Source organism: Vidua chalybeata, chromosome 13, assembly GCF_026979565.1.
Source record: "Vidua chalybeata isolate OUT-0048 chromosome 13, bVidCha1 merged haplotype, whole genome shotgun sequence".
NCBI classification, from domain to species: domain Eukaryota; kingdom Metazoa; phylum Chordata; class Aves; order Passeriformes; family Viduidae; genus Vidua; species Vidua chalybeata.
In genome coordinates, this window is record NC_071542.1 from 2,903,712 (window position 1) to 2,929,473 (window position 25,762).

Genomic DNA, 25,762 nt, shown 5'->3' on the forward strand with positions numbered 1-25,762 from the left:
GGAAGTAATTCCAAAACCCAATAGGTTGAATATTCTGGGTTTTTTTTATTATTTTATTGCTGAATCTCCTTTTCGCCCCCTACCCCTCCCCTTTCCATAATGACCTTGCTTTGCCTCCAGCGAGAAAATTGAACTAATTTTGTTGACTTGTCTTTTTAAATACTTGTTATTGGATTTGCCCGACCTCTCTTTCTGCTGTGGAGAGTTGTGTTGGCTTTGTGCCGTCGTAATCTGAAAGTGTTAGGTTAAAAGGATTTACTGGCCCCCTCCCCAAACTTCTGCTTTACATAAAATGATTCCCGGGGAGCTTTGAGGTGTGTTGGTAGTTGGGGAGATGAATGTTTTGAAATAAATCCTTTGAGTATGAAAAAGATAAGACACATGCACAGGACTGCAAATACTTCACCTGGAATATTTGCAGTGTGGTGAATATGAATGAAAGATTTAGTAGCTTGAGAAAAGTAAATGGTGTAGTAGTTTTAGGCAGGATTTTGGAAGGTACTTGTGAACTTCAGGGAAAGGTTTGTGATATAACATTGTATTTTAGTGTGGCAGAAAGTATGGGTTCTCTTTTATGATCGGTGTTGGATTCTTCTAAACGTACTTGAGAAATCCATATATTTTCTATATAAAGGTGTGCTTGTGGAAAACCACTGAGATCTGGATATCTGGAGGGCCTGTCATTCCCATCTCAGTTGTCCTTCATATAAATAAAAGGTGGAAATGAAGCCAGTTGTGTCACCTGAGCCTGTTCCACCAGGATCAGCATCGCGTTTCAGTTTCTCCAGATAACGCACGACTGACCTTGGCTGTGTCCTGTCCCCTCCCAAGGGTGGGGATGCCAGGTTTAGGAATTAATAACATTAGGTTTAGGAATTAATAATTCCACAGTAGCTTGTGGAAGCTATTTGGCTGCTCATGATAATTTTAAAAGAGCTTCAAGAAATGTAACTATTATGTTTATAACCAATTATTCACTGTGACTTTGCTCACTGCAGATTTGTCTTTTTCTATACTGATGGCACAGAAAGAATTGAAAATATGCTTAATATTTTTTATTGAGGAAGAGGCTTAAACCCAAGTGTGCTGCAGTTTTTGGAGGGATGTTTGTATCTCATCTCATGTGTCAAGTGTAATCAATGGCTTTCTGCACTAAGATAGGGAGCTCTCTGTTCTGTGGGAAGGAGGTGCCTCTGCTTTCACTTGAACGTGGAGGACAAAAATTGGGATGGACAGGTTGGCACGTGGTGGAAAGTAAAACATGAGAGGGTCTGATGACTTTCTCTGGGAATAATCCAGCAACCAAAGCTTCAATAATTATGGAATCACCTCAGACATGTTCAAAGCCAACGTATCCTACGGGAGGCTTTCGTTTTAGAACAGGTTTTGTAGGAAATGAGCATAGGAGTTGGAAAGGAGATGTTTTCACATTGCACTGGGCACCCTGTTTCAGGATAAAGGGTGATTATCCACCGCCTGCAATTAGGGAAAATCTGTCACCAGAGCCGCTTTGGGATCGGCCGGCGGAAAATGCAGGAACAGATGTCAGAGAAGCAGTCTGGCAGACCTGGCTTTGAGAAGCTTCTCTTTCTCCCCGTGATGGTTCTGCTTGGGATGGGGAATTATCTTGGAGATGTTTAATACTGGGTTGCTGCAATCTGTCATCCAATTTCTTCAGCCATCTGAGGATGCCTGACCTCTCTCTGTGCTCTATGCTCTGGGGCTGTTTGTTTTCCCTTTGTTTTAATCTTCCCTTTTTGAAGATGGACCAGATCCGAATTTCTTTTGCATAGCATTGCTGTATCCTAATGAAAAATCATGATTGACAAAGGAAAAAAAATCGGAAAGCTCACCCCCCACATCATAGTCTGGATGGCAAAATAATCCTAAAGACAAGGGAGGACCCATGAAAGTACTGATAAAAAGCAAATCCATTGTGCTAGTTTGAATATGCTAAGGTTTAACTTGTGCTCACTGAAGCATTGAAATCATTCCACTGCCAGTCCAGTGAATATTTTGATTTTTGCTGCTTGGTCTCTCAAGAAACCAGATCTTCAGCTTCCAGATGAGATGGGTTTTTTTTCCCAGAGAATATAATGAGATACAGACTGTTATCTCAATTGACTTAATTGCAACCTTATTGGATATATGCAGTGATTTATAGAATAATTTTATTTTCCAGAATGTGCTTTTGAATTTTATTTTCTCTACAGCCACATTTATCTGCTCCCCAAGTTTGTGTCGAGCTATAGCTTGTGGCTGGGAGAGGTGGAAGCTCCTACCCAAGTGCAGGATGAAGTCCTGATCCCAGCTGTGATGTTGCTCCAGCTTTTGCCCCAAGTAGGGAAGATTCAAATGAAATGCAAAGTCTATGCATGTCTTTGTTCCCCAGTGTCATCTTAATCCTTGTTTGTAGGTTCTGTCTGTCCTTCTTTGTGTTGGGTGGCTGTAGGGGTGTACCTGTTAATGAGATTTGGTAATCAAGGATGCTTTCCTCCTACTCCTGTAGCACAATGTGTGGGAACCCCCAGAAACAGTTTTAAACAACCCAGAGGCACCATAAAATGCATGTTTATTATAGCAAAATGCTGGGACAGAGCATCTGATGTAGATCCTTGATAATTGACTGCTTATTTTATTTTAAAAAGCTGCATTACGACATTCCTAATGGATATATTGGTTCCCTGATGCTGGTCATCAAACATCTCTGAATTTCTACAGCCTCCAGACAGTGTATCTGATCCATCAGGAAAAGCAATAATGTTAGGACCTTAAGGAGGAGCTGAGTTTTGCTTGTCCAGGGCTTCAAGTTATGCTCAGCTGAGATCCCACCTGCAGAGCTGCCTCCAACAGCAGAAGGAGGATGTGGAACTGCTGGAGCCAGTCCAGAGGAGGCCGTGGAGCCCCTCTGCTCTGGAGCCAGCCTGGGAGAGCTGGGGTTGCTCACCTGGAGAAGAGCATCTCCACAGGGACACATCCGAGCCCCTTTCAATTAAATACTTGATTAATTCCTGCTTTTTTTTTTTTTTTTTTTTGCTTTAGCTGCCAAGAACTATTTTTAGTGGAGCTGTCAGGTCTAATTCAAGAGATTTTTTAGTACTTCTTGCATTGTGAGATGGGTTTTGTTTTTGGTTTCAAGTCCTGATGCTTTCAGAACACTCATTCTCAAGTTTAAAAGCCACTCTTGTGTTGTGGCATTTGCCTGACAGTTTAATTTTCAGATAGAATATATTGGTTTGTGGTTCCTTTAAATCCAGCATCCTATTCCTGCTCTTGCTTGTAAATTATCATAATCTGTGGGCTGAATATTTTTTATAAATATGGCCTTTAGAGGAAAAAGACAATTTTTTCTGTGAACTAGTTGCTGAAAGTCTTGTTTAAAGTATGACTCATCCTGTTTGGTGTTTGTTTTGGTTCTGGAGTTTTTTTTTGGTTTTTTTTCCCCTTTGTAAGGTAACTAAGCCAGATCTGGCAGTACAGTTTTAATATTCTTTTCCCTTTGATCTTCGACAGCATAATTCTTAGTGCTCTAAGATCTATTCCTTGTGCCGCATGGGCTGTGCAGAGAATCTGTATCAATTATTTATAAGTTATTTATATAATTCTGATAAAGTCTTTAGATTATTAAATATAACTAAGCTGTTTGAGACACTGAACATGGAGAGGAGACAGATAACAAATGGCATCACCTCTTACTTAATATGAAACTAAATCCAGCCAGGAGCAGTCTCTTGATTTCCTGATGACACTGCAGCTCCTGCTGCTGAGGGCTGACCTTCATTGAATGCAGAGAAGATGATTCTCTGTGGGGAAATGATTTCATTGCCCATGGAAAACGGGAAGGAGGTGCAAGGACGAGAGGCAGCTGAAGGGTGAAGTTAGTTGAGGATTGCCTTTGTTTAAGGAGGATTTAAAAGAATGAGGATGGGCTGGAGTGGAAGCTTTGGTTATTTTGCTGGGGAAATTCAGACTTGTAGCAGAAGAAACCAGTAGCTGCAGGGGCACATGGCACTGTAAGATTATGGACTCCTAAAAATAACTTTATTCCTGTTCAGATGCTTGAGAAAAGCTGGACTGTAGTGTCATTTAAGAAGTAGGAGACCGAGCTGAAAAACTGGAGAATTGGCCTTTTAAACTCTCATTCATTAACAGGTATGTTCTACCTGAAATGGGAAAACATGGGATTTGTCTGCTGCCCAGCCAGAGTTAATTTGTGTGGTTCATTTTGATCTTGAACAGTAAATGTCCTATCAGGAGGAAAGTTGGAATCTTCTTGGCAGAAGAGAAAGCTCTTCTGGGTTTGTGTTGGTGGGTCACAGGTAATAATTCTTGTGAAATGCAATAAAATTGTATAGGGAACACTGGAAAATTTTATTTTAAATTGACTGTTTGCCAAAAAGTTTTCTGTGAGAAGGCTTTAAAACAATCCCTTCCTTACTATTGGTCATGGTCCATAATCCTCCATAAAATGAGGAAAGGGAGAACATCAGTAACCACATTATTATATCTTCTCCTGGTGCTATTGCACTTATATTTTACTTTACTCCTAAACTGAATTATCTTCTTCATAATAACTTCAAAGCTCCTAAGACTACAGGAAAAACATCTGACATTATAATTTTTTGACCAAGTATTCAAAAATAACATAGTGACATTCATTTATGTAAATTGTCCCTAATTTTATATTTTTAGGGAAATACAGCATAGATATCGTCACTTCCATAGTGATTTAATGTTTATTTTCCTGTGTCTCTGGACTCCACAATAAGCAAGACTGAGAGGTGTCTGTGTTTGTCTTGGATTTTGCTGGAAGTTGGTTGAGCTTCCCAAGGATAGAGAATGTTGAAGAAGGATCCATGCTGAGGATCTATGGGAGGACATGATTCTTTAACCCAATAAAATCCTTTGGCATGGATCTATATACTGATATTTATCAGTATATTGATACATATAGTTGATATAGATCAATATATATTTGTATGGAAATATTCAAAATACTCTGCCATTTCATCATAAAGGTGAGAAATAACTTCTTGGTGATAACATGTAAAAATCAAATTTTTTTTAATGAGCTGCCTGTTATTTCTGTTATGTTTGGATACTTCCTAATGCAGCGATTCGGTGCATTTAGGTGCCAGCACAATGTATTTGTGCAATTCTTAGTGCTTCTGCAAATCCTTCTGCCTTTTTCTCAGCTGTTATCTCAAGTGTGGTGCTTGTAGGAGCTGGAAGTGGTCCTGGAGTGCCTCCACATCCTTCAGCAAATTTCCTTTTCAGCACGGCAGTCCTCAGCCTGCTCCTACCACCTTCAGCATTGCATTGAGAGGAGAAGAATCCCTTGATGTCCCCAGGTTTTGTTCTCTGAAGTTCTTGAGCTCCTCTAGGAAAGAAGCACCTTGTCCTTAATACTGGTGTAATTCCTGAGCTCTCAAAAGGTATTTTCTGTAGCTATTTTGGGGCTGGGAGATGTTCCTCAGTGTGAATTCCTTTAGTCCTTGGCAACGTTGCTTACACTTCATATCCATCATTTTTATCAGTTTCAAAAATGTTTTTATTGTAAGAGCTGCTGGCTTTCAGGCTCTAAATGTGAAATTTTAGCTGCAAAGTAAAATATCAATAGCTGGGCACATGATTGTATAGCTAAAAGGGAGATCCTGAGTCCATTTACAGTTTCTGCAGCTGTCTCTGTGCTCACTGGCTCTGCTCTGCCTGCAGCAGTGTGGGATTTGACAGTGATCTGTGTTTTTGGGATATCAACTCTATCACTTTGTTTCCAGTCGGATTTCCAGAGGCTGAACTGCTCTGTGTCCACCTGTGAAGAGCAAATCCAACCAGTCAAGTAGAAAAATCTGATATTTTGGCTGTTCATGTGAACAGAATTGCTGTGTTGGTGAGGGATGCTCTGTCTGAAAATTTGTTGGAGCCTGGAGTTAATCCAGGAAAACCTGAAGGGGCTGTAAATGTAATTCTATCAGTTATAAAAGACAGATTTTTCTTGGTGTTTGGAACAGGGTTGTCCTACCTCTGGCCACTGACTACTTCATTAGTCATTAGAAGCAGCAAAACAAAATGTAGCAAGGATTTGTTTCCCTTCAGGACTCAGAACACTCACGGTACACCAGGCTCTTCCTTAGTCTCTGCCTTTTTGTTAATCCTTGCCATTCACTGACAGTTCTCATTAGCCAGATAGGGAAAATTAACTTAAAACTTAAATGGTGCTACCATTGCAGCCTGAGAGGAGATCCAACAATTCCTTTTGTTTCTTCAAATTTTATTTTTTATATTACTATTTTGTTGGTTTCTGGCAAAAAAAGCCAAGGGAGCAACTGGAGGATTCTATTCTCTGTGTATGGGGATGTTTTGGGAGAACAGAAGTGCTTCCACAAGTCAAGATTCAGTGACTCAGATCTGAAGCTCAAGAAAGAGGAACAATCCAGGGCAGGATTTTCTTTGCACCACTTATTTGGGTTTCCCAGCATCAAGCAGAGACACTGTGGCGGAAGTGGAGATGGAAGTCACTTCTCCCATGCAGCTAGCCCAGTCAAGACCTCACCAAGCCTTTTCGTAGTTTCTTTATTTAATTTTCATTTCTTTGGCACCACAGATGATGGATCTGTGCCTTTTGGTAGCATATCCAGCTGGTGAGGCAGGAGTCATGCAGGCAGGAGATTCGTTCACTGCATAACCCAGGTTAGTTCCTTGGATGCTGACTCATTCCCTGCACAGAAAGTGCTTTGACCTCAAGGGAAAGAATAAGTGCTCTTATTCACATCCTAATTCAGTTCCTCCTTCATCAGAAATGTTTGTAACATATTAGGAGTAACTCATTTCACAAGAACTTTTCTTGTAATTTTTTTTTTTTTTAGGATTTTTTATTTGTTTTTGTTTGGGGTTTTTGGAGGTTTTTGTTTGTTTGTTTTTGTGGTTGGTTTGTTTGTTTGTTAGGTTTTTGGGTTTTTTTTTGGTCTCAACTGTAAGGTCTGGTAGAAGCTGAGAGATTTCCACAGGAGATGCATCAGCAAGAATGTGATAGATAGCAACATCCTCACCACCTCCAGTTTCTAGAAGAGGAACTACTGAGTTGTCGTCATACCATAGGGAAATACCAAAACCTCAAGACAAGGTGATTGCAGGCTCTGGAAGGGATTATCGTGCACTGAGGTGCTTTATGTATTCATGGACTTCTTAATATCTGTGTCTGATTAAAATATGGGGGAACCAAGCCCATCTCTGAAAGAGAGGAGGAAACACCTCTGGTGCTCAGCAAGGAGCTCCCAGGTGCCAAACTGAACTTCAAGTGTTATCCTCCACTATATAAGTGAACAGATAAGGAGGTGACAGAGTTACTCAGAGCAAACCAGTGTGATACGACTTGTCTCAAATTTTTCAGGTCATGGAAGAAGCTATGGATCTCAGAAACAACTCAGAGAACCTATTTTAGTTCCAGTGTGGGTAACTGTAGGTCTTCGGGAGCGATTTACATAGGGGTGAGCTGTGTCACTGCTTCTTTTGTGTTCTGGGAATCCCCCTCGGAGGCTGAATAGGCATCTCTGGCTGTACAGGCATCTTTACTTCCAGAAAAATTCCCTTCTGCTTGAGGCAGGATGGTTGACACTGTCCAAGGGTTGACACTCCTTTCATTATGGCTCTTGATAATAACAGCCAAACCCCAGTTTACAAATGTCATGTGGACTGAGGAAATCAAAGAGGTTTAACTCAAAATCTCTTGGGTTTGCAGAAAGTGAAAGGACACCAAATTTTTATGTTCACTCACATTTACCTTGAACTCTGAGCAATGCAAAGCAGGTTTAGCAAAGGAGAATAATTTCTTTCTTTCAAAGGAATTGTGACCAAATGGAGAATTTTAAGGGGAGAGGAAAGAAGCCCCTGAAACAGTCAGATGTGTCATTGGGATGTTGCTGCCATCATCTGTGTGTCTTTGCTGTTGGTTCCTGCAGGGTTTTGTTTTGGCTCAGAACCCCAGCAGGGTCCTGTGCTGCTGCAGAGCCTCTGAGAATGTGTCTCCACTTCTGCTTTCATTTTCTGTTCTAATTTAAGATTTCTCACTGCATTGGCATCTTGCTTGGTCCAAATAAACCGCTCTGAAATTCAGCCAAAAGACCTTCCTTCTATATGTGGACAATCCTGGAGTGCTAATGGGTATATTTTTCCCCATCCAAGCTTATCATCCTTTAAGAAGTAAATTTGTATTGTGGTTACAAATCAGGTTGAAGACATCCCTGCTCATTGCAGGAGGGTTGGACTAGGTGACCTTTAAAGGTCTCTTCAAAACAGACCATTCCAAGATCTCTGTAATGCTTCCAAATCTCACTTTTCCTGTGATAGAACTTTCATTGTTTTGGATGAAAATAATGTACATAAATCTGTGTTTTGGGTACCACCACTCCTGCACACAAGATTCTTTGAGAGTGGCCCACATAGGTGATTAAGTGACAATACATACATTTCTCTCCCGTTGGCAAGCAGTAGGAAGAGAAAAACACGGTGACCATGGAAAAAGAAGATGATAAAATAAGAGGGTTAAGTGTTACGTAGATTCTGAAAGGAACTGACATGTGAAAAGTTGCAGTGATAACCAAGTTGTTGAGCTTCCACCTGGGTATTCCTCCTGTGTGTAGCTGGCACAGATGTGTCGGTCTGGTGTCAGTTTTGATATCACCAAGGTATTTATTTTGGGTACCAGCAGCATGAGGCTGTTGGCTGCTACAGGAGAAACATCTTGTGCCCACAGACTCAGATTAAGCAGTGAAGTGTTTAGATTGGCAGCCAGGAATTACTGCCCTGCACGGTGTGTTGGGAGGTGCTGGTAGATGGACAAGAAAGAAACCAAACCCCGAGCACTCCCCGAATGGGGAGAAAGTTTCCCTGTTTCTGTAGTCCCTTGCCAGGTTAGGGGATGTTATGATAAACTCAGTGAACTTTGCTTCCAGAATTGCCCCTTTAGCAGCCTCAATGCTGACACTGATCCCTGTTTTTTCCAAATCATTCGGTATTTGGCAAACTCTGCACATGATTTCAGGCTTTAGCTGTCACAGATTATTTATGCCGGGTTTGGATGCTTCCAGTGGACAGTTTGTTTTGGATTTTTGCCACGTGCTGCTAATGCTGTCCCTGAAAATGAACATATTGAGGCTGGTCTTTCTGAATGTGTATTAAACTGTGACCATATAGCAAAAGATCACATAGAATGTAAAAATCAACTAATATTTACGTGTTTAGTGTCTGTACAAAGCCTAATTGGCAAACAAAGTTTTCATCTTTTTCTGTTAACCTGCTAATAATCAGATGATTATTGTCAGTTTTATCAGAATCCTCTGAGCCATCCCCTTGGAAATAGTAATTGATTTTATTATGTAGGAGAACCCAAGTAAAATATCAGTGAATGCGCGTAATATAATTAATTTGTAACCATGTTTAGAGATTGTGTTTTTTTATGTTGGAAATAAAACTATGTTGGTGTAGTAAAATTGAGCAAAGTCAGCATTTAGGATTAATTTGAGAAGAATCTTCATTCAAACATAGAAAATGGAAAAGTATGTAGAAAATATTAGGCTGAAAGTATATGGTCAGAGGGCTGGAGCCAGGCTGGGAGAGCTGGGGGTGCTCACCTGGAGAGGAGAAGGCTCCAGGGAGAGCTCAGAGCCCCTGCCAGGGCCTGAAGGGGCTCCAGGAGAGCTGGAGAGGGACTGGGGAGAAGGAATGGAGGGACAGGATGAGGGGGGAACAGTTTTAAACTAAAAAGGGGGGATTTATATTGGATATTAGGAAGAAGTTTTTTTCCTGTGAGGGTGGTGAGGCCCTGGCACATGTTTCCCAGAGCAGCTGTGGCTGCCCCGTCCCTGGCAGTGTTCCAGGCCAGGTTGGTTGGGACTTGGGGCATCCTGGTCTAGTGTAAAGTGTCTCTGCCCATGGCAGGGGTGGAATGAGATGGGCTTTAAAACCTCTTCAAGGTCACACCATTCCATGATTCTGTGTTGACTTCAAATGCCATAAATGTTTCCTTTCATAGGTGTGCAGCATCCACGAATTTTTGGCCAGAGTGTTCCCAGGAGTTTGCAATAGGCAAAAATGTATAAATGACTGAAGCGTAGCATCATTTTTTATGTTGACCTGTAAATGTAAGCATGTAGTAACTCAAAAGGCCTTTAATTAAAATAATGCACAGAGCAAGTATTAATGGGTGACACAGTACAAACTTTGTGTCACTCTTTTCATGATCCCATTTAATTTTTTATGTCTAAATGCAAAAAGATTAATTTTTCAAGTAATAAAACCGCTAATACAACAGCTTGCTGGGGTAGTTGCCATTAGGAGAACCTTTTTCCCTGTCAATGCTAATTACCTTAGGATGGATATTTCATTGCACTGTTTTCTCCAAAATGCTTTGGAAAAGCTGACTGCATGCACAAGGTGTGTTGGATGCTGAGCCAGGGCCAGGCTCTTGTGCAGCAGGGCATGGGAGATCACAACCAATTAACTTCATTAACATTGCTTTGACCTCCCTAAACACTCTGAGCCATGTTTGAGGTTGCTACCAGTAAACCCCGTGGCACCCCTGGGATTTACAAGGCTTGAATTAACACCCCTTTGCTTTCTGATCTTGGAAGCTTCTGGTCTTTGAGTGGTTTTGTGGGGAGGACTTGGCTCTTCAATGTCTCTGAGTTGCTGAGGCTTTCACCATCTCCATGGAGTTCACACTTGGCTTGGAACCCTGCTGGATTCAAGATGTTTGGATGCAGAAGGCACAGGTGTTTGTTGTTACCAATTGCATGCAGAATAAACATCTCTAGAGATGTTTGGGTGGGTGGGGTGGAGTGGCCTAGTGCTTTATAGTGTATTTATTGAGTGTGCAGGAGGAAGGAGGCAAGGTCAGTTTGCTCAACGTAAGCAACTTAAAGTCCTGTTTGCACTTCTCACATGAGTCAGCAGTCTTGGATACGCTCTGATAACATCAATAAAAGTAGCCAGTCCTCTTGGCCTCAGCTTTGAAGTAAAATCTGGGTGAGGAATTACTGACCTTAAGTATAGTGGGGGATTTGTTTGCCCCTTCTTGATGAAAAGCTGATGCTGGAGTTGCAGAGCTACACAAAGCAAGCCCAACCCAGCACTTCCCTGACATCATCCCTGTTGCATCTGTGCCTGTAGTAAAGCCATAGGAAAGCAGCTGGAACACTTCCCAGTGTATAATGTATGTCCTGCTACCAAGCAATGCGCCGTGAATCTCTGCCAGATGTGTTTCACTGGGACATATTAATTTCTGTGCTTTGAAGTGCGCGTGGCTGTGGATAATATACTTAATGAAATATTGGAGCAAGAAACAATATAGCACAAAATAGTGCTGTTCATTTGAGGGCCTCAGAAATGAAACAATTCTCCAAATCCCAGCCTTGTAGTGGATGTAGAAGATTAGGATGGCTGTACTTGGACTGAGGGTCCTGGATCTGGAAACTTGGGGGAGACTGCAGGAACAGGGTGACCAGTGGAATGTTTTCCCTGAATACTCTTCCCGGCATCAAATATCTGAAGTTCCCTAAACCTGTTGTGGGTTTTGACTTCATGGTTTTTTTACCCTTCTTGAGCATTTTGTTGATGCCAGGAGGGAACTGTCATAGTTGTGAGGTCTTGCTCCAGTGGGGCAGTGCTCAATGAAAAGCTCAGTGTTACAAATAACATTAGGATGTGCATTATGTAAACTTCAATCTGTACGAAGTGTCACTGCCACCTGATTGCCCAGATCCTGGTTCTGCGGGTCCTGTTTTTCTCCCTAGTTCCCTTTTGTCTTTCTTTTGGAATAACTCTTAACATCTTCCAGCACAGTTTGGAGTTTGCTAGAACTGGTGGAGAACTGGGGCTCTTTAACTCTGAATTTGCTTTTATCTGGGGCTGCTGGTGGTGTGTTATCTTCTTGTAGTGATGAAGTTTGAGAAAAGAGCTGCACATTTGATGTTTCATTGCCAGAGATATGGGTTTGTTTGGTTTTAAGCAGTACAAGAGAAATAAAAAGTGCAATGTAGGCAACAAAGGAGTTGGTTGCAATAACTCGTATCCAGTGTGAGATATGGACATCTCTGAAAAAGGGTGGCTTGTTAGGGGAAAAAGTGATGCTGATTAAATCATCATGGGTTCAAAATCTCCTGGACAGGAAGGAAAGGAGTTTATCTTCTCTTCACTGGCACAGGACAGTGGAAAAATGCATCTGTAGGAAGGGCCACGTGTGCAGGGGAAGGTGATAGTTATTTTGTTTTAGCAGCTGAAGTTTGTGGATGCTGAGTACCATGCATCCATGAGATTGATTCAGGAGGTGGTCTTGTGTGTTGCTCACAAAATTTTCACTGAAAATCAGTGGGTGTTTCTGATACCTCAGACTGGGGGCAAAATTAGCAAAAGCTTGAGGTGCTGTGGGAGTTACATCTGAGTAGGGGGAGCCTGTGTTGTGTGTGTTGTGTTTGGGTGTTGAATACCTTTATCTGCTACAGCTTTGGGGTATTTGTAGGATACCACCTAACTGGTTTTATTTTGTTTTTTTTCAGCCTTGCTAACATGATGACCTGACAAGATACAGCACAATCCTGACTATGCAGCACGGGGACTGATGGGAAAGGATCCAATATGAGTGTAAATGATGTTGGAGGCAGACGACGCTTTGAGGATAGCGAGTACACGCTGCACATCTACCCCGGGAGCATCGCAGAGGGGACAATCTACTGCCCCATCACTGCCAGGAAAACATCCACGGCTGCCGAGGTGATCGATTCACTCATCAACAAACTCCAGCTCGAGAAAACAAAATGTTACGTGTTGGCCGAAGTGAAGGAGTTCGGAGGGGAGGAATGGATCCTCAACCCCACGGACTGCCCGGTGCAGCGCATGATGCTGTGGCCGCGCATGGCGCTGGAGAACCGCATCAGCGGCGAGGATTATCGCTTCCTGCTGCGGGAGAAGAACCTGGATGGCTCCATCCACTACGGGAGCCTGCAGTCCTGGCTGCGGGTGACAGAGGAGCGGCGCAGGATGGTGGAGCGGGGCTTTCTCCCCCAGCCCCAGCAGAAGGACTACGATGACTTGTGTGGTTTGCCAGACCTGAACGAGAAAACGCTCCTGGAAAATCTCAGAAACCGCTTCAAGCAGGAAAAAATATACACCTACGTTGGCAGCATCCTCATTGTTATTAATCCCTTCAAGTTCCTACCTATTTATAACCCCAAGTATGTGAAGATGTATGATAACCATCAGCTGGGGAAGCTGGAGCCCCACATTTACGCTGTGGCAGATGTGGCTTACCATGCTATGCTCCAGAGGAAGAAGAACCAGTGCATTGTGATTTCAGGAGAGAGTGGCTCGGGAAAGACACAGAGCACCAATTTTCTGATTCATCACCTCACCGCCCTCAGCCAGAAGGGATTTGCCAGTGGAGTAGAACAGATTATTCTTGGAGCTGGCCCAGTGCTTGAGGTAAGATGGAAACGATAGTAGGGTGGAAATGTTTTAACGGTGGAAAAAAAACCCAACCTGAGTAGTTGGGATTTTATTGTGACACTTAACTCTGCGGTTATCTGCTAAATACTGATAATAAAGTGACAACAGCGTTAGCAATGAGAGAAGGTTGTGTTTCCACCTATAGAATATTACCTGCTTCCAAAAAAAAAAGAGGATAAAAACAAAAATATAGCAGATGGCTTGCTGCCAAATTTGTTAATGCTCTGTTTTCACTCAAGTGTGGCTCAATGCAGGTTTATCTCGGTGGTTTCTCAGTGGGAAAATGGAAATGAGAATTATCAGTAGCAATTTTCTAGAATATTGAAACGGGAGTTCATTGCACACAATGTATTGATAATGTTGTATTCATGGAGTTTCTGTGCAGTCAGCTTCTTTGAGCTGGGGAAGGAATCAAAGGTAACTTTCATGGTCAAAATTGTGTTTTCTAACCATGAGTGCTTGATTTGGTCGCTTACTGGTTACTTTGAGGACTCTTCTTGTGTATTAGAGGTTAAATAAACTTGGCCATCAACTTTTCAGGTATGAAATTCTGAACTGAGATACCAGCATTTATTAATTAATTTGTCATGAGTTTGCCCCATAGTCTTTGAGATGGTTTTCCTTGGAATTGCTAGCTTTGCTGGTTAGAATTTTGTTGCTTAAAGCCCATCTGCACACGGGTGATGTGTCAGCTTCAGCTGTGTCATTGTTCTTGGAATGATACATGGAGGTAGTTTGGTGCCTGCATTCTCTCTCTCTCTCCCTCTCCAGAGTTGATGAGAAAACATCAGACCAAGCTCCCATAATTAATGGTGGTTACTGTGGTGACCCACGTTGGTGACCACATTAATTTCAGAAAACTGGTATGAAGACTGGTGCATTCCACCTCCAGTGCTGTTATTCTACCTGCAGTCCTGTTACTTATTTGAAACTCTTCCATGCTCTCGAGTTTTTGATAGGTTGCTTAATGTGTCATGTTGGACCAAGGTCATTTTGTAGTTCCCTTTAGCAGTGTCAGAGGGAGAATCTCTTTCTAGGTTAGATTTCTGGAGGTGGAGAAGAGAGATCTCTGTGAAAGGGAAGGTAAAAGGAAGATTGGGGAATTGTGTTTTTTCTTAGATTCTATTTTTCTCAGGAATAGGATATCTACTTGCTTGGCTGTTGGATGGAGAGAGACATCACAAATGGTTTACTGGGAATCCTGCTCTGGTGGTAGCCACTCACTTCTGGGAACCATTCACAGAATGGTTTGGGTTGGAAGGGATCATCCCATTCCACCCCCTGCCATGGGCAGCAACACCTTCCTCTATTCCGGGTTGCTCCAAGCCCCATCCAACCTGGCCTGGAACACTTGCAGGAATGGGGGCTTGGAGCTTCTCTGCACAACCTGTGCTAGGGCCTCTCCACCATCACAGGGAAGAATTCCTTCCTAATTTTTAATAATCTTTTCCTTTAAAAAGCAGCTTTGTCGTTCCTCTCCTTGGTTCCCTTTCCTCTAGATGAGGTTGCTCAAAGCCCCAGTGTCTGGCAAGTTGTGTGTGTTGGGATGAGGTGGAGGGCAGGGATGCACTCCAGCCTTTTGTTTTCCTTTCGCAAGATCTGCAGCTGTTTTTTGAGGGGAAAAAAATCCTGAATCATATCTGTTATATTTTTTTTTGCTGTTGGAGCAGAAGTTTGCATTCCTTCACTCCAGCAGCTGGACGGCTGCTGTTGTGCTGTGTCTGCTTCCAGGCCTCTTGGAAAAAGTGGGGGTAATCCAGAATTTCTTCTGCTCTGCCAGCACTGGTCCCAAATAGTCACAAATCAGGCAGCCTGAAAGACAAAGTGGCTATATTTCTGCTTTTCCTTCTCTTTCTAAAATTTCCCAAGAAAGGGATCTTCAGAGCAGAGCTTTGGGTTGCATTGCTCTGCAAAGCATTTGCAGATTTGACCTTTTGAGTTGTGGTTGAAATAAATTGAATAAACTCTGGAAGTTTAGATGCCAAACATTTGGGGATTTTTTTTTTCTTCTTTTCCTTTGTTCTTCTTCTCTCCTCCAGACACCTTCTGCATTCCCTCTGCTTTCCCTTTGCATATTTAAGATCAGATTGTGTTCAGCTCAGGTTTGTCTTTCAGAGGCAGCAACACAGCTCTTTGTGCTGCGACTTCTGATTTAGAGAATGGAGCAACCAACAGCTCACTTGGACCTGTTGATCTCTTTCTCTGCTTGAAAAGTGTCTCTGGCAGGACAAGTGCATGGAACCTCCTGTTCCTGGGAATGCCTTTGCTGTCATGTTCACACAGCAGGAGCGGAAGTGGAGCAAAATTAAGATTCTTTTTTTCCTGCAGCTTCTCTGTTTTCCTAATTTACCTTTTTTGAACAGCTTCAGGCTATTGTTTGGGATTTTATTTTCTTTGTTGCATGAGATTCCTGAGCCTTGTCCAAATTGGACTTTTGGGGACAGCTGTCAAGACAAGCTGTTACTGCCCTCTAAACACGGTGACATCATTCACTAGTTGCACGTAGTTTGAGGTGTGTACTGAGACCAGGCGTGTCCTTTTAAAGTGTATTTGATGTAAATCCTATGGATTTTCTTTTTCCTCTGCTGGGATTTAATAGGAAAATTTTGTTGTAGTGGTGCTCCTTGGAATGGTTGCAATATGCTTCTTTTGGTGATAAATGATATTTTAAAATACTTGCATATTTATATTTTTTTAATAAGTTATATTTCTTAAATACCATACTATTTTTTCCAATAACAAGATCCAATTTTTAAAAAAACAGGTGATTTTCTTTATATTTTTCCTCAGTTTCTCCCCATTTTCTTATAAAACACATTTTGCCCTGTAAGAACTTGCTTCTTCAGCAGAGATGAGCTTACTAAAATTTTACACTCTGGCTCTTTAGTTTCAAGACCGAGCTTCTCAAAATCCATAATTTTGTGTAGTTAATTGAGGAAGAGTTCCACGTGCTACAATTCCATTCTGTTTCTGATTGACTCTATGCAATACTTAAGGTGAAGATGACTTCTGCTCAGCTTGATCCTCCATCAGGAGCCCAGAGTGCCACACCTCAACAAGGCATGGAAGGACTGGAGCATGTGCAGAGAAGGGGCTGGAGCACCAGGAGCAGCTGAGGGAGTTGGGGGGCAGCTCATCCTGGAGAAAAGGAAGCTCAGGAGGGACCTTCTGGATCTCCCCAGCTCCCTGATAGGAGGGGTCAGCTGGGGGAAGTCAGGCTCTGCTCCCAGGGAACAAGGGAGAGGACAAGAGGAAATGGCCTCAAGATGTGCCAGGGGAGGTTTAGGTGGGAAACATTTCTTTGCGTTGGAAAAGATGTGGCTGCCCCACCCCTGGAAGCATTCAAGGTTAGGTTGGAGAGGCTGAACAACCAGATCTAGTGGAAGGTGTTCCTGCCCAGGGTAGGGGGTCGGATTAGATGACCTTTGAAGATCCCTTCCCATCCAAATTATGCCATAATTCAATTTGTGCTCTGCCTGGAAAACTGTGCTTTATCCCTGCAGGGATATTTTATCCCAGATCTAGGGAACTTGTTGATGTGAACTTGGAACAGTGTTTTAAAACCCTGTTTTCTCTTTAATTATATTAGCTAGAAACATCCAGATGAACTTTATGTTGGATTTCCAGCTTGTTTTTATGAACTGTAACCCTTAGAGGTGGGATGTGGATGGGATCATCACCTTGTACTTGTACATGGTACAGCCTGTGAGCATCCTCCTCCATCCTCCTGAACCATGCTTCAGCTTTCCAGGGAGCTCTGAATGCAAGTTAATTTATTACATTTTGCTAATTTCTTTTTCAATTCTGCATAAAACTGCAAAAGTATGAAAATTCTCCCTGGCTCAGGTATGCCCAAAGGTCCTCAGACAGGTATTAGATGAGCCTTGGTCTAAAGGAGTCTGTGTCAGATTATTTTACCATCGGTCCCTTTCTCGGCATCTCATTTGTCACAGGAGTACAGCCATAACAGCTACACACAGCAGATGTGTTGTCTGAGTAGCTGTTTATTTGCCTTTTCAGACATCCCAGTGGGGATCTCTCAGTTGCTTTAAAAAAAAAAAAAAAAAAAAAAAGAGCTCTGTTCCTGGAAGAGGTCTCAGAGCACAGGCGGTGGCCAAGGGGAGCTGCTGCTGCCCTTCACAGCTGATATGCATCTGCAGCATCTCTGCCAGAAAAAAAAAAAAAGGAATTGATTGCTTGAATTGCTATGGAAAGAACTGCAGAAAGCTTTCTGTAGACATGGCCCTGCTATTTGCATTCCCAATGGTGGTGGTTTGCACAGGAACCTTAGGAACAACAGCTGGAGTTGCTTTTTGGTTTCTGGAGCAATGTTGTGCAATGTGTATGTTGTGGTTTTGTGGAGGAAGTCAGAGTTGCCACCTGAAGGCCTGGGAAGCTGAAAGCCTTTATTTTTTATTTCTTTAATCCTGATTATGGAGTTGTTAGAGGGAAATGCAGCCAGCATCTAGAAGATGTTGAATGTTATTTTCCAGCACTTTGTGCTAATGTGCAGGGTCCTCCCAGCTGAATTCAGCCCTGGCAGCTGGAGGTGCAGCGCTGTGAGTTGTGAGCAGAACGACTCCACACTGCTGGAATTGCAGTGGATGCTGCTGAATGTTTCCAGAGCCAAACAAAGAACCATTGAGTCGAGTTAAAAAAATCAACTAAGTGGAATGATCAGGCGCGTCCTGGACTTCCAGTAGGTTCGGGTAGCATTGGACAACATGGAGGGGCCAAAGCTCCCTATGCACATGGCCTCTGCTGCTTCTCCTGCGTGTGCCAGACCTGGAGTTATCCTAGGTAGGACCCAGCTCCACTGGCAGATCCCACACTCTTAACTCCTGTACTGTGGAACCAGGATAAGGGGATACTTGATTCACATAGGAATTAGGGTACCATTATTTACCTGTGAGAAATAACATTTGCAAATGGACCACATTCATATTTTTACCTGGAACAATTCTAATGGGATGTAAACTTTGATTATATTCCCTTTCCCCCCCCCCCTATTCCTACTTGGAACAGTATTAATGGGAGGTAACCAAATTCCATTAAAATTGACTTAACAAAAGAAAATAGATTCTCTGATTCAGTTCACAATGTTCAGTTTCCAGTACACTGATTTTTAAGTAATTGGCTTGTATTGTGTGGCTCTAAAAGTCTTATATCCAAAAAATGGATTTATATGAAGGTGAGAGGGAAGATTTATTTTTCTGCTCATTATTCACTTTTGATAATTTTTAACCTATATGTGCAATTATCACCACTCTGCCATCTGAGTTTGGGGTAGGTGTGAACGTAGCAGCCAGGATTTTTTCCCTCTGCATTCTTGCCTCCCTAGTGCCTGGAAAGGTTAGAGAGGGAGCAGCACACGGAGATTATCCAGCTGATGCCTAATGTGGGAAGAATTTGTGCAGGCCTGACACAAAGGACTCCCACAGCAAGGCTCAGGCACCAACTGCTTTTCACCAGTGCTTGCAAAATGCTGGGATTCTTCAGCTGGGGAGGTTTTACAGTTTCAGGCTCTGTATCAATAGCATCTTGTTCATCCTTATTTCTGACACTGAATTATTCAATATTTTCACTGTAGAGTATTCCTGGGCTGTATCAGTGCCTGAGTCTAATGTTGTTATTATTTTTCATTACATGCTATCTTCAGCAAATATTTTATTACTCCAAAGTCCAGATTATTGCCCTTGAATGACAAAAATTGGTGTTTCTTCCCTGAGATGACAGTAGGGAGATGATTTGTTATTAAAGCAGGTTTATATGAAGCTGCTTTTTCTCCACCCTTAAGAATTAGGAGCTATTTTGTTTCCAGGAGGGAAATGCCAAATAAACCCTGCCCTTGTTGGGTGGAGTGCTCACCTTGCAAGACATCCTGACTTTATGGACCTCTAGATAGCCAGACTTTATGGATCACTAAGTGTCAGGATCTCTGGCTATCCAGATTCTATAAATATTTATGTATCTATACAAAATAACCCTGAATCTGACCCTGGCAGGGACCACATGTTCATGCAAACTGAGATGATGCTCAGTATTATATGGTGTTAGAGAACAATTTACTTTCTAATACCATTTCGTAAATGTCTTTCTCTGTCTTATTCCATCAGTGTGTCCATTATTTGGGTTTGTATTCAGCTTTTCTGGTGAAACTTGAATATCAAGGTGCACATTTAACAAAACATGAAGGAAGGGCCCATTTTCTGACATCTTATTTTTCCTTTTTCTCTCTATTTAACAAATGCTGTAATTATAATGTAGCACTTTGATAAATAATGTTTTCAATCAAAGATCATGTTGCTGCTGTTCAGTAAGGCTTCCATGAAGACTTAATAACCAAGACAAGGACTTTTTATCCCTAATGTGCATAGTTAATACAGCACCATGTTTTTCTAGTCATGGAGTGAGGAGTTAATGCCTTAGTAGGGATTATGTTTCTTCCCCCTCCCCCTTCTCCCTGTCAAAATACAGATTTTTTTTGGTTTTTTTTTTGGTGTTTTTTTTTTTTTTGGTGGTTTTTTTTTGTTTTTGTTTTTGTTTTTTTTGTTTTTTTTGGTTTTTTTTTTGTTTTTTTTTTTTGTTTTGTTTTGTTTTTTTTTTTTGTTTTTTTGTTTTTTTTTTGTTTTTTGTTTTGTTTTTTTGGGGTTTTTTTTTTTTGGGTTTTTTTTTTTGTTTTCAGGAGCATTTACTGAGACCCTTTTGACTTTTCTCGTGGCTGGGTAGCCTGTATTGGAATCAACACGCTGGGCTGGGTGCTGGGTGGATGCCAGGTGGGTGCTGTGCTGCAGCCCTTGGTGGGGAACAGAAGAGCCTGGGAACAAGGAGCCTTTGTAGGACAGGGACTACACCCAGCTTTGGTGGTAATTTGACAAATTCGGGCTTTTTAACGGTTTCTGCCATCCCTGTGGCTTTTCTGGGCCCAGAATGAGAGTGCTGTCCCCTAAACACCTCTGGGAAAGCATTTGGGTTTGCTGCCCCAGGAGCAAATCCCTTTCCTGACAGCTCAATGACAAAGTGTCCTACTGAGCTCAGAAATTGTATTCCAGGGGAGCAGATATGATGTTTTGACGCTGTCCTCCAGATCTTCAAGGGAGAGAGGTTCTGCCTTCTTGTTTATAGGGCAAGAATTGCTACTTGTAACAATAAATTGTTATTGCCTCTAATTTTATAGGGTGGGGAACAGAGAAAGTGTGGTTAGTTATGGCAGGGACCACGGTGGTCACCTGGTACCACCTCCTAGGCAGGGCTGTTCCAGAGCACAGGGCACAGGATTGTGTCCAGACAGCTCTGGAATATCTCCAGTGAGGGAGGCTCCACAGCCTCTCTGGACAATGTGTCCAGTGCTTGGTCACTGCATAGTGAAAAAGTTCTGCCTCCTGTCCAGGTCCAACTTCCTGGGCTCAGTCCCTGCCTGTTCCTCTGGTGCCATTGCTGGGCCCTGGAGCAGAGCCTGGCCCTGCTCTGCCCTTTCTTGCACCCAGGGACAGCCAGGGCTGAGGGCCCCTCTCAGCTGTGGCTCCTCTCCAGGCTGAACAGCCCCAGCCCCCTCAGCTTCTCCTTGGTAGGGAGATGCTCCAGGCCCTTCCTCATCTCTGCAGCCTCTGCTGGACCTGCTCCACTCTCCACAACTCCCAGGAGGGTGCAGCCTGGTGGGGGTTGAGCTGTGCTCCCAGGAAACGAGGGACAGGACAAGAGCACATTGTCTTAAGCTTCCTCAAGGGAGATTCAAGTTGGACATTAGGAAGAAGTTCTTCACAGAAGGTGTGATTAGGCATTGGAATAGGCTGCCCAGGAAGGTGGTGTCCCCATCCCTGAAGGTGTTGAAGGAATGACTGAACGTGGCACTCAGTGCTATGGTCTGGTTGACAAGGTGGTGATCACAGGTTGGATTTGATGATCTCAGAGGTCTTTTCCAAGCTCAGTGATTCCATGGTTCTGTGATAACTACAGCTCTGCAGTGATGCAATGTGTACATCTTCTTTCCCCATATGATTCCTATGGGAATAGAGAAGTCAGTGCATTCACTGAAGAGTGTGATGACAGTCATTGTTTAGGGTTGTCACTGAAAATGCCTCAACCCAGGAATTGCTGGGATGGGTGTTGTTATCCACCTCTTCTACAGCAGGTGGATTGCATTTTGTTGTTTCAACATCTTAAGGATATAAAGGAGTTTAACCAAGTGCCTCCTGATTTGCCCCAATGGCTTTGCCAAATCCAAGAGGAATCAGTTAAGAAATAAGATGGAGGCAGAGGCAGGGAGCTGCTCCGATTTGTTTGCTGTTTAAGGTTAAACATTACGTAGAGATCAAGTTAAAGCTTGGCAGAGGGCGGTGGAGCAATCCTCTCCCAATCCCACGTTGCACAAGTCTTGCAGGAGCTCATGGCAGCAATTCAGGGTAGGCAAATAAAATCATTGTTTGCCATGTTTGCGGAAGGGATCTGCCTTAACGGCAGCAGCAGATTGCAGCTCCCTTCTATTCCCTTAATTAAGATGGATGAGGAATAAACGTTGTGCCAGACAGTTGAGCCTTCGGCTTTGTCACTGTGATTGGGGATTTGGACTTCTCTGGGCAGAGGTTGTGATAGGGAAGATGAAAGGACAAGCAGAATCTGAAGAGTTTAAAACAGTGGAGACCTTTTGTAGATCATTTATTTTCAACATAAAAAGTATAAAAAACAAATTATGTCCATTTTGCATCAGCGAGTTAACAAAGCTCTCTCTCCCTGGGCAGTTGGTGTCCCCCCATCACTCCCTGCTCCCATGAAGCCTTTGAGCTGAGGGGAAGCACCTCCTGTTTGAGAGTGAAGAGCCATGGAGAGCCAGGTCTTCCTCCTGTCCAGCAAGGATCTCTGTGCTGCCACAGATGAATTCCTCAGCTCATCCTCACCCCAGCCCTGGGAGGACATGAGGCAGGGCAGGATAAGACTTGCCTGCTAGTCTCACTGCTTGCAGGCAACTGTAGCTCAGGGATCTCCTAAATTGGCACAATCTTCATCTAATAAGTCTGAATGGGTCCTTTTGGGCTCAGCCTCACTATCAATGGCCATAAGGAAAGCCATAATAGAGGAAAAGATTTAAGACTCTAAAAAGCTCTTAATATGGATTATGAGTCAAAATAATTAAAAATTTAGTGCAGCACAGGGCAAATCAGGATTGTTGGCTGTTATGAAAAACGTTATTTATAGTTATAGAACATATATAAGTTCATATATATATATTTTAAAAAATAAGTCAAAAAGGAAGAGCAATTTCTGCCCATAATGTAATTTTAAAAATTTTTTTTTTTTTTTTTGTTAGTGTTGTCCAGATCCGCATTATTCTTATTTGAAAGGAGGAAATAAGAACAAAAGAACGTGACTGCTATGCACTGACTTTGTGGTAGAGACCAAAGATTTACTGATTGTCCCAAAACAGGCAGATTTACTTAAGGTTTTTAATTGGGAGAAAAATCTTAGCCAAGGATCTCTGTGAAGGATAACAAAGGAGAATGAAAGCAGCTGGGTAAAAATGCTCACGTCCAACATAAGGATAAAATGTTTATACTTAATTTGCTTTATCATTGAGGAAATCAAAACTTTTTTTTTTGAGAAACAACAGGTTTGGGGAGCAAAGTTTCGGTTTGGTTGGTTGGTGGGAGCTGTCTCCCAAATATTTGTTGCTTGAGTGCTTTCCAAAGCAGAGCAGATCCAGACTTCAGTAAAGCATCTGATGTGCTTGGAGAAGAAATAGAAAAGAAATAAATGAAGAAACAAAGGAAAAACAGACAAAGCAGATTTCATAACATAAAATCCTTTTTTGAAGACTTAGTGCTTTCTCAGGATTCCAAATATTCTACATACAGACTGGTAGGTATGAGGAGTAGTCCTGAGTCTCTCCTGTGGGAAATTGTGGGGTTCAGTTGAAGGTTTTCTTCTTATATGTACAAACTGAATTATCCTTTAATTAAGGAGATTTGGAAAACAGTCCTGAAGAGCAGAATATGCACTATTTTTTTTTTTTGTTCAGCAAATACAAGTAGAGTGATTTCCATCTGATGGAGATGGGGAAGATTTGGTGCTGTATCCTTAAAACAACCTTCTCTACAGGGCTCATATCCACTTCTACATTGAAAGGGAACTTTGCAAACTTTGGAAATACACTTTTCTGGTTTAGTTTAAGGCTCTGAAAAATGTGGAGTTGGAGACATTGGAGTTTGTCTTTATCTCCAAGGCTACGGCGGCGGAGCTGGCGATGCTCGGAGGAATGTGTTTGAATTATTAGGCTGAACTCTGCATTTCTGGGCCAGAGTGTTCCTGGTATTTGGAGGCCTCTGGGATAGAGGTAACCTTGCCAGCAGGTCATAAATTTGAGCCAGGTTTTTTTACCTTAGTCAGGAAATTCATGCTGGAGCTTTCCTTAAGCCAGGATTCGCAGTGATCTAATCCCAGCCTGCTGCCAAACCCGACCTGGGAGTTGTTTTCTGGCGTTTCGTTGCCGTCTCTTAGTTTTGTCCATCGTGTCCCGGATCGCTCGATTTCCCCTGCTCGGTGCTTTTTGCCAGAGCTGTTAATCAGGAGTGGATGAATGCACACAATCAGCCTGCAAAAGCCTCGCTGCTTGTTGTGGGTGGTGGCCAGCACCAGGATGTGCTATCCAGGGAAGATTATAATGAGCAGTTCATTTCAGTTTCTCCAAATAAGCGCTAGAGGAAAACCTGCCATGGGATTTTGGAAGTTTTGGGACACTTCATACGCAAGCAGGTAGAAATCTGGATTGCAGGTGTCATATCAAAACCAAATAAGTAAATAACGACAACAACAACATGTATAATAATGTGTTCATATCTCCTATAGTAATAATAATAAAATACATTAGTATCTCCTATAATACTGACATATATATTAATTATATAAATACACATACAAATCTGCATTGCAGGTGTCACATAAAAGTCCAAAATAATATATATAACATCTGCCATAATAATATATGTAATAATAAGTTAATTACATATATACACACACCCCCCCAATCTGCATTGCAGGTGTCAAAGAAGTTCAAAATAACCTCTGTAATAATATTTATTATATTAATATATGTAATGCAATAATAGTGTAATAATATATATACATAAAGAAAAATCTGCATTGCAGGTGACTCAAAGTAATCCAAATTTATATATATATTAATATGTCCTGTAACAATCTATGTAATAGCAATATATTTATATACGTATATACAAAAACAGATTGGCATTGCTGGTGTCATAGGTGTTCATAATTACATATAATAATAATAATACCACTACCAATAATAATATAACATCTCAGGTGCCATATAGAATCCCCAACCAATTATTCAGGTAAAATGTTGTTGCATTCTCTGGGTTGTGACTTAATGTGAATGTAAAAAGCTTTATTTTAATGTAATTCTCAAGCTATAACACAAGTAAACCCTTTATGCTGTGGGAAAGCACAGCTGTGATGGACAGTTAAAATATTTTGGAGAGTATTTAACAATGGAAATTTGTCCAATATGTTAATTATTGCATCTGCTAATGAAATATGAGGTATGTTTCTTGCATGTTTGGTACAAGTGGAGATGCTGCTCCAGTACACGGCTACATCACTGTGATGTGGAATTCATATGAATTAAGCCAGTTTTAAAGGAATTTCAGTGGATTCCTTGGAATAGCAGCTACTCAACACTAGGCTGCTGATGATGTGTAATTCCCACCAGTGCTGTCAGTGTTGATGGGCAGTGATTATTGTGCAGCAAATCCAGCACAAGGTTTATTTTCCCCCTTCCTTCTCTTTTCTTTCCTGCAAATTGAAGCGTGGAAAGACCTCCCATGTCCTGTCCAGATTGTTTGCTTTAAATCAGAATATTCTATTTCTAGACACATTAGATTAAAATTAAAAACTAATATTGTGGAAAGACAAAGAACTTCAAAGTCCTTTCTGTCTTGGGAAAGACGTCTGAAAATTCAGCACAGGGTCACCTGTCATTTCCATTGCTGGTGCATATAGCCAGTCAGTCTAAATGCACCAATGCTCCCCATTTTTGCATTGTGTAGCTGCTAAAAATGCCAAATAAGCCAAATCCTGCTCCTCCACCTTGTCCTGCAAATCAGGGGCATGGGGGTGCACCTTAAATTTTATACAGTGAAGCTTCCTAAATTGCCTTGTGTCCCTGCACACAAACTCCTTGTCTTCTTGACTGTTCTCAGTGTAACATGTGGGCATCCAAGAGCTGTTAAACCTGGATTAATCCTGGGTT

The 25,762-nt window shown here is 42.0% G+C and overlaps 1 protein-coding gene across 8 annotated transcripts in view; it reads left to right on the forward strand.

Annotated features, from left to right (window-relative positions):
- Positions 1-25,762, forward strand: part of MYO9A (myosin IXA) — a 172,363-nt gene that overhangs the window by 18,693 nt on the left and 127,908 nt on the right. For 7 of the 8 annotated variants that reach the window (XM_053954759.1, XM_053954763.1, XM_053954761.1 and 4 more), the window contains exon 2: positions 12,552-13,473. In XM_053954759.1, the coding sequence (XP_053810734.1) occupies positions 12,631-13,473 (843 nt within the window). In that variant the 5' untranslated portion in view covers positions 12,552-12,630. Of the gene's footprint in view, positions 1-4,095; positions 4,153-12,551; positions 13,474-25,762 lie in introns of those variants that run through there. The other variant, XM_053954760.1, reaches the window with a different exon arrangement.